Source organism: Crocodylus siamensis, chromosome 6 (assembly GCF_052110815.1).
Source record: "Crocodylus siamensis isolate JL-2025a chromosome 6, ASM5211081v1, whole genome shotgun sequence".
Taxonomy (NCBI): domain Eukaryota; kingdom Metazoa; phylum Chordata; order Crocodylia; family Crocodylidae; genus Crocodylus; species Crocodylus siamensis.
In genome coordinates, this window is record NC_143400.1 from 19638608 (window position 1) to 19647116 (window position 8509).

The 8509-nt window shown below is 62.2% G+C and overlaps 2 protein-coding genes across 8 annotated transcripts; one reads left to right on the forward strand and one right to left on the reverse strand.

The window, feature by feature from the left end:
• The first annotated feature begins 63 nt into the window (after positions 1–63).
• Positions 64–2374, forward strand: LOC149861456 (thialysine N-epsilon-acetyltransferase-like). 5 transcript variants are annotated; one of them, XM_090055833.1, is made up of 6 exons: positions 64–422; positions 732–936; positions 1203–1286; positions 1357–1458; positions 1797–1890; positions 1977–2021. In XM_090055833.1, exons 1-5 carry the CDS (start codon positions 360–362, stop codon positions 1871–1873), a joined length of 531 nt encoding a protein of 176 aa, XP_089911959.1. In that variant the 5' UTR covers positions 64–359; the 3' UTR covers positions 1874–1890; positions 1977–2021. The 5 variants fall into 5 exon arrangements, with proteins under 5 accessions (XP_089911959.1, XP_089911956.1, XP_089911957.1 ...); XM_090055830.1 differs by having other exon boundaries at positions 122–422; positions 1850–1890; positions 1977–2374; XM_090055831.1 differs by having other exon boundaries at positions 180–422; positions 882–936; positions 1850–1890; positions 1977–2374.
• On the reverse strand, positions 2375–8385 carry CHRNB1 (cholinergic receptor nicotinic beta 1 subunit). Of its 3 annotated transcripts, none has more exons than XM_090055687.1 (11): positions 8278–8385; positions 7844–7983; positions 6285–6329; positions 5949–6055; positions 5688–5796; positions 5463–5610; positions 4704–4895; positions 4141–4364; positions 3462–3634; positions 3219–3366; positions 2375–2872 (listed from the first exon to the last, which is right to left on the reverse strand). In XM_090055687.1, the coding sequence occupies exons 1-11, from the start codon at positions 8318–8320 to the stop codon at positions 2732–2734; spliced, it is 1470 nt and encodes a 489-aa protein (XP_089911813.1). In that variant the 5' UTR covers positions 8321–8385; the 3' UTR covers positions 2375–2731. The 3 variants fall into 3 exon arrangements, with proteins under 3 accessions (XP_089911813.1, XP_089911814.1, XP_089911812.1); XM_090055688.1 differs by having other exon boundaries at positions 4294–4364; positions 5949–6058; XM_090055686.1 differs by having other exon boundaries at positions 5949–6058.
• Positions 8386–8509: the final 124 nt, after the last annotated feature.

An 8509-nucleotide genomic window follows, 5' to 3' on the forward strand; every position in this document is an offset into this window, starting at 1 on the left:
AACCTGGATGCCTGGGTTCCTTGAGGTGTGGGGTGGGCTGTGGGGGCCCACATGCCTGGGTTCTCTGGGAGGGGAGTGGGAGGGCTGGGGGTGAGAGCAGGGGGTGCTGGGAGCCTGGATGCCTGACCCATTGATGAGAACCCAGGCATCCCGGCTCTGCTGGGTTCTCGACCCCCTCAGGCCTGGCACCGTGGATCCCTGTTGGTAGTTGCAGTGGGATCCCACCTCTGGCTGATGCCCTCTGCTGGCTGCCCCCCCTTGCACCTGCCCACAGTATGATGTCACCAGCACTCCCCCGCCCCGCCCTTTAAAGAGCGGGAGCTCAGGGGGTGGGGCTGGGCAGAGGTGACACTGGAGCCATGAGCTGTCTCATCCGTCCCTGCAGCACCCGAGACCTCAAGGAGGTCATGAGACTCGTATGGGTGAGGGGAGAGAACCTGGGCTTCTAGACCCCCTGCTCTCACCCCCCCCAGCCCCGCCTCCTTCCCAGGGAACCCAGATTCCCCCAGACCCCCAGCCCAGGGGCCCCAGGCATCCAGGCTCCAAAGCCCCCACCCTAGGAAACCCAGGCATCTGGGTTTCCAGCCCCCACCCCTGCACCCTGGGGGATCCAAGCATCTGGGCTCCCTACCCTCAGGGAACCCAGGTGTCTTCCCCCAAGGGGACCCAGATGCCCAGGCTCCATCCCCCCAGGGAACCCAGGCATCAGGGCTCCCCACCCATCACCCCAGGGAACCGAGGCCGCTCTGGCTCCCACGCCTCTCCCAGGGGACCCAGGCATCTGGACTCCCAAAACCCCCAGCCAAGGGAACCCAGGCACCCTGGCTCCCAGGCCCCCTGCCCGGGGCCCGAGGCATCCAGGCTCGGCGCTGTCCCCACAGGAGATTGCAGGGATCTACAAGGTGCCCCCAGGGGAGGTGAAGACCAGCGCTGAGGGTGAGAGGGGGTGGCGATTGTCTCTGGGGGTAGCACCAAAGGGACATGCAGGGAGAGGGAATATGTGATCATAGGGGCTGGGGCCTGTTGGGGTCCCAAAGGGGTGAAGTTTATGGGGAAGGGAGGGCAGACCCTGGGACAGTTTGTGCTGAAGAAGGAGGGGCCTGTTGAGGAGGGGCGGGGCTAAGGGCTGGAAGGGGTGGAGCTTAGCCCTCGAAGCCCCACCCCCTGCTGACATCACACACACACACCCCCCGGCCCTTCAGCACTGACCCAGGCCGGGTTCGGGGACCCCCCGCTGTTCGAGTGCTTCGTGGCCCAGTTGCCTCCAGGGCAGATGACGCCTGAGGGTGAGCATGAGCACGGGTGTGAGAGGGTGGGTGTGCAGGGGGCTGGGTCTGACCCATCTGACCCCCCCAGGTCACTCCATTGTGGGCTATGTGCTGTCCAGCTACACGTTCAGTACCTGGCGCGGCCGCAGTCTCTACATGGATAACCTCTACGTGCAGCCGCCCTACCGAGGTAGGACTCAGGCATCCGGGCCCCAGCACCCTGCTCTCACCCCCTACTACCAAAGGACCCAGGCGTCCAAAACCGGGCACTCTGCTCTCACCCCACAGAGCCAAAGGATCCGGGCTCCGATACCCCACTTTTACCTCCCATCCCCAAAGGACCCAGGCATCCGGGCTCCAGCACCGCACTCTCACCGCCCCCCCCATCCCCAAAGGCATCTGGGCCCTGGTACCCTGCTCTCACCCCTCCCCCAAAGGACCCAGGCATCTGGGCTCCAGCACCGCACTCTCACCCCCCCACCCCAAAGGCATCTGGGCCCTGGTACCCTGCTCTCACCCCTCCCCCAGAGAACCCAGGCGTTGGCCCCTCCAGAGAACCCAGGTTGTCCGGCTCCCCACAGGGCAGCAGATCGGGAAGAAGCTGATGATGGTGTCGGCCCAGGTAAGCCCTGGGGCATGTGGGGTGGTCCTCTCTTGCCCTCCCCCCCCCCGGCTAGTTGCCCCCACTGGCTAATTGTCCCCCCCCAGGCAGCAGTGGCACGGGGCTGCTTCCAGCTGCGGATGCACGTGGCCAATGACAAGCCGGCGTCTGAGGCCTTCCTGGCACGGCGTGGGGGTCGCGACCTCACCCGCCACTGTGCCTGGGCCCTGGGCCGCTTTCCCCCTGCTGCCCTGGCTCGTCTAGCTGCTGGGACCCAGGTGTTTGGGGGCCGCAGGGGGTAGGAACTGGCTGGGGTGGGCAGCAGGAAACCCAGGTGTCCAGGCTCCTGGACCCTCCTGCTCCCACCCCCAACCCCCAGAGGACTCAGGTGTCCAGGCTCCCAGCACCCCCTGCTTATCCTCCCCAGTGCCCCCTCATCTCCTGGAGAACTCAGGTGTGTAGGTGTCCCCCCCCCCCCCGCCAACAAAAACTCCTGCCTCTGGGATCCAGTGTCTTTGTCTTTATTCACATGTGGGTCCCTGTGGCAGGGTCACAGATCAAGGATGGCAGATGGAGTCAGAATGGGGATTATGGGATCAGAGATCGGTGCGGGGGGCAGAGCGGGGATTACAAGTTCAGAGATGGGGTCGGGGTCAGAGGTGTGATTATGGGGTCAGAGATGGAGTCAGGGTCAGAGAGGGTTAGGGGTCTTGGAGGCAGTCAGGGGAAGGAGCTGGGAGGTCAGTGGGTTCCAAGGAGGGGTCAGAGCCCAGGGGGGATCAAAGGTCACAGGGGAAGGGAAGGCCTGGGGGGCTTCCGGGGGGGTCCAGGCTGGGGTCAGAAGCGGCGGTGGGGTTGGAAGTCAGGGGAAGGGCTCAGGGGGTGGGCGGTTCTGGCTGGCTCCCAGGAAGATGGCAGCAGTGCCCAGCGTGGTGCCCAGCAGGAAGGCGACCAGGAAGAGACGGTCAACCACCATGGCCACGTAGTGCCAGTCATCTTGCAGCTGGGGATGGGGCCAGGGTGGATGTCACCTGGGGCCAGGGCCAGGCCTGGTCCTCCTTCCCTCTCTTTACGCCCACCTCCTGTGCCCAACCCACCCCACTACATCCCTAGGCCTGCCCCTACCTGCCAGGCCAGACCCCCTGCCACCAAACCTCGCCTCTTTCCAGCTAGACTATGTCCCCTGGGGGGCTGGACATCCCTAGGCTTGCCCCTACTTCCCAGGCCACGCCCTTTTCAGCTAGGCCATGCCTCCACGGTTCCTGCAGGTCCCAAGTCCTGCCCCTATTTTGTAGGCCACACCCCTAGCCACATCCCCTTCCAGCCAGGCCCTGCCTCCAGGGCCTCACCGTGTCGTAGGTGTCCTGCTTGCGCAACTGCTCCGCCATGTAGGCTACAGCGGCCACGGCCTCACGTAGCTCTGGGGGCAGCACTAGGGCCCGGGGGGGCCCTGCCATGAGGCACCGCAGGTCCTGGCCCCAAAGCTCTGGCACCAACCTGGGGACAAGATGCAGCCAGCTCTGGGGTGGGCCACCAGTGGCACAGTATGGCCCCCTCCACCCCCCTGCGATGCCCCCTGCGCTATGCAGTACCTGTTGGACTGTGGCAGGAAGGTGGCAGGGCCAGGCGTGCGCAGGAAGTAGTGGTCTGGGGCACGGGCAGGTGGCGGGTGCAAGGCGGGCACAGGGCTAGGTTGTGGCACGAAGCGGGGCTCGGGCTTGGGCCGCTGCAGCCACAGGTAGCGTGGGAGCTGGTGGATGAAGAGCTGAAGGGGAAAGGTTGGGGGGGGGGGGGGAACAGTCTCAGGCCCCACCCCCTCATCTTGGGCCTGCCCCTTCCCCACCTTAGGCCTTGCCCCAGCCACTCTCAAGCCCTGCCCTCAGCCCAGGCTCCACTCCCAGTTCATGCTCCACCCCTCCAGTCTCTCTTAAGCCCCCCACCCCACCCCAGGCTCCACCCACAGCCCCTCTCAAGCCCCACTCCCGGCTCAAACCCCACTCCCAGCTCCTCTCAGGCCCTACTCCTACTCCAGCCCCTCTCAAGCCCTGCCTGTCTCTAGCCCCACCTCCAGTCCAGGCTCCATCCCCAGCCACATTCAAGCCCCACCTCTGCCCTAGGCTCCACCCCCAGCCCAGGCTCTGCCCTAGCCCAGGCCCTGCCCCTCTCAAGCCCCACCCCTACCCTGGGCTCCACCCCCAGCCACACTCAAGCCCCACCCTCTACCCCAGGCTCCACCCCCAGACCCATTCAAACTCCACCCCCAGCCCCCACCCAGCGGATCCAGTGGGGCAGGCAGTGGGTGCCAGGTGCCCGGTGGTGCAGGTTGAGCACTATGACACTGAGCACCACGGAGGCAGTGACAAGCGCCATGGCGACGGTGAGGTAGCGCACGATGACAGGCACGGCCAGCGAGGTCTCGGGCACCTTGTCGGCCAGCAGAAGCAGGAAGACGGTGAGTGTCAGCAGTGCAAAGATCGACAGTGTCATCTTCTCCCCTGCGCCACCGGGAGGGCTGTCAGGTGTGGGACCCAGGCTTCCGGGCAGCTGGGAGACCCAGGCCTCCAGGGACCCAGGCCTCCGGGCAGCTTCAGGCCCAGGGACCCAGGTGTTCGGGGACCACTCTCCCCTGGTCTTTGGACTGTTCAGGGAAAAGCTGGGCCTGGATCCCAGAGTTTAGGAGTGGGTGGGTCAGAATCACTTGACCAGCTCTGAATCCAGGTCCTGGACGGCTGGGAGGGAAACCCTGAGCTGGATGGGGCCGTGGATTGGGCAAGTGGAAAAACCCAGGCTGGATAGGGGCCCTGGTCTGGGTGGAGGGCAGGGTGGTCACTGACCAGCATCAGGCGGCAGGTAGAAGACGCCGATGGCTAGCACAGTGATGAGCACACAGGGGATGATGACATTCACAAGGTAGAAGAGCGGGTGGCGCCGGATGACCAGGTAGAAGGTGATGTCCTCGTAGTGCGGGTCCCCTGGCAGGTGGGTGCGGCGTGCTGCACGGTGCTCGATGGACCACTGCCCATTCTCTGTGTGGGGTAGGGCACGTGTCAGTGTGGCCATGTGTGTGTCAGCATGTCCGTGTCCTGGCATGTCAGGGCTCTGAGCACATGGCCTCTGTGCCTGCTTGCATAGGTGTGTGCATACACAGGTATTTGTGCCGGGCTGTGCAAATGTGTACATGCGTGTCTGTACACACATGCAGATTTGTACATCTGCATACACATTTGTACATTATATATGTGTACACGTGTGCATGCATGGACATATTTGTGTGTGTGTGTGCAGGCATGTGCACACATGCCTACATCTGTATATCTCCACGGGTATGTGCACGCATGTACATTATATATTTGCAGAGGTATGTGTGTACATCTCTATATCTGCACAGGCATGTGCAAGCAGGTACATACATCTGTACATGTGCCTACAAGCATGTGCATATGTGCTTACATCTATGTGTGTGTGCAGACGTGTACCTCTGTATATGTACACAGTGTATATACATCTATATATACAGGTGCATAGATGCACAGGTCTGTGCATACGCATAGATAGACATGCACAGCCATGTGCAGACATGCATGTGCACCCACCAATGAAGGTGCTCTCAGAAATGATGACCTCGCGCAGCTCCCGGCCCTGTGGGTCCCGTGGGTGCTGCAGGCTCAGCTCTGAGGCATCATACGTGTAGGACCGGAAAACCATGGAGCAGTTCTGCCAATCGAATGGGAAGTAGGTGACCTGTGGAGGGCATTGGGAGGGTCACAGGGGGGTCAATGTTGCCTCCCCCCCACCAGAGCCCCTCCCTGCGCCCACACCTCGATGCTGCAGCTGCTGTGATAGACGGCCGGGGGTAGCCAGCGCACAGAGCCGTCGTGTGACATGAGGACGGTGACAGCCAGTGCGATCTCAAAGTTCCCATCATTCCTGGTGGGGGGTTGGTTGGATAGGTGGGTATCATGGGCATGGATGGATGCACAGACAGATGGACAGAGGGATTAGCTTGTTGAATGGAGTGATGGATGGATGATAAACTGACAAATGGAGATGGGTGTGGGCTCTGCTCCCCCACCACTCACGTGTTGACAAGGAAGATGTCGGGCAGCCAGACACGGTCGGGGGTGACACGCAGGGTGCTGAGCCCCTCGTAGGCAGCCGGATCCCAGCTCAGGCGGTAGTCGGTCCACTGCTGCCAGGCAGATAGGGCCTCAGGGATCCACCTTCCATCCATCCACCCACCCATCACTAGGGAAAGAGGCACAGGGCTGCACCCCAGTGGCCCAGAGCCCTGTAGGGAGTTGAACCAACCCCAGTGCACAATGCCCAGAGCAGAGTTGGGGGCCCCCCACCACAGACCCCAGCCCCGCAGAGACCTCCCACCCCAGAGGGGTGAACCCCCCTGGGACTGGACTGACCAGATCCAGGTAGACTTTGGTGGTCAGCTCTTCATTCTTTTCGTCCTGGGGTGGGAAGGGTTAACAGCTGATGTCATTGTGCTTCTCCAGCAGGATTGGGCCATTTACCCAGGATCGGGGCCCCCATCACCTCCCAGGATTGGGTCCCTCAACCCCAGGATTCTGCCTCCATGGCCTCCTGGAATCAGGCCTGTCTACCCTAGGATCAAGACCCTCATCATCTCCCAAAGGCCAGTCTACCCCAGGATTGGGGCCCCTATCAGCTGCCAGGATTGGGCCCATCAATCCGAGGATGAGCCACCACCCGCCATCCCTTTCCAGGATTGGGCCCATCTAACCCAGAATTAGGAGGCCTATCAGCTCCCAGAATCTAGCCCAGTATCAGTGCCCCCCCCCATCACCTCCAATAATCAAGCCCATCTACCCCAGGATCAGAGCCATCTACCTCAGGATCAGGCCCCCCATCCCTTCTCTGGATCAGGCCCACCTACCCCAGGTTCGTGGCCCCCCCATCACCTCCCAGGATCGGGCCCTCATTCCCTTCCAGGATTCCCTTCCCACGCATCTACCCCAGAATTGGGGGTCCTATCATCTCATAGGATTGGCCGTACTACCCTAGGATTGGGCCCCCCAGGCTGAGCCCCTCCCTACCCCCACCCTGCAGCAGATGCCCTTCCTCCCCCCTACTATTTATAAACACTTCCTGTTCAGGCCTCTGTGATTGGCAGTCGCCAGGCACCTGTGACAGCTACTGGATTCCTGGGGGTGGGCACTTCCCTGAGCTCCTTAACCCTGTCCCTGCCAGACACCCCCCTGGGGCAGGTTCTAGACCAGGGGTGGGGCATCGCAAGTTTCTAGGTCACTCAGCTGAAGCCACTTGAGACTACCGCAAACTCTTGTCCCACCCCCTCTGGCCCCAGAGCTGACATCTGGGGGTGGGGCCAGGGGTCTAGAAACTTTCCAGGGGGTCTAGAACCCATCCCCAGACTAGGCCACTCTAGCAATGGTGGGGAAGGGGGGTGGAAGACCAAGAACCCGCCTATGAGGGGGCAGGAACACCCGCTCTATGACCTTGAATGCTACTAGCCAATCTGGAATCCCACTGATGGCTCTAGAATAGTGCTGCCCAATCTCGATCCCAATGGCCCCCACCTCGAGGACCACAGGGGCAGGGAGATCTAGAACCCAGCAGAGCTATCTAGAACACTGTAGATCAATCAACAGGCCAGGTGCTAATAGCTCAGGATCTAGACCCTAATGGAGCAATCTAGAATGTTATAGGTCAATCAACAACCCCAGGCCCCAATAGAATGAGCTAATCTAGAACCCAACAGGGCGGTATAGAACACTTCTGGTGAATCTAGAACCCTGGTCCCCAGCAGACACCCTGCCCCCACCGTGTCCCAGGCTCCTTTAGACCAAGATCCATGGCCCTGGAGGGAAATCCCCTGGGTGAAGGTTCTAGGTTGCTCTGTGATGGATTCTAGGTCACTCTATGGGTGCTGAGAGGAGCCAGCTCTTCCCCCCCAGCGGAGTGTCACCCCCCCGGGGGTCCTCACCAGGTTGATGAGCTGGGACAGGACCAACCCCACACTGACAGGGACGCGGTCTAGAGGGTGCTGGGCCGGGCGCACCGTGGAGCTGTAGTTGGCAAAGAGGGTCTCCAGCAGCTGCTCCTCATGGGGTGAGGCCCCTGTGCCTGGGGAAGCACAGGGAGGGAGCTCTGTCTGTCTGTCCCACCCCCCCATCCCCCTTGGCTCACCAGCCATCCCACCCCATGGGGCAGTCTGTCCATCTCCCCCCATCTCCTACTACCCCCCCAATCAGCCAGTGACCCCCCCCCAGGGTCCAACCAACCCTATCACCCCCCCCAATACCCCCTGAGGGCTCCTACCACCCACCAATGCCCCCTTGTGGGTCCAACAACCCCTCCCACCCCTCAATACTCCCAGGGGGGTCCTACCACACCCCAATGCCCCCCATGGGGTCCTACCACCCGCCAGCAGCAGCAGGGCCCAGAGGAGCCCCCTGACCATGGCTGCGTCCTAGTTTGGTGCTTTTGGCTGCCTACCCCCACCCCCTAGCTCCGGCCCAGCTGTCAGGATAAGGTGGGGGGGGGAGGAGGAGGATAGGGTTACAGGGAGGGGGGTTAACCCTTGGTTCACTGAACTGCATGAGGCAGGGGTATGGAGCTCTACCCCATCAGTTATGCCAGGGAGGGGCAA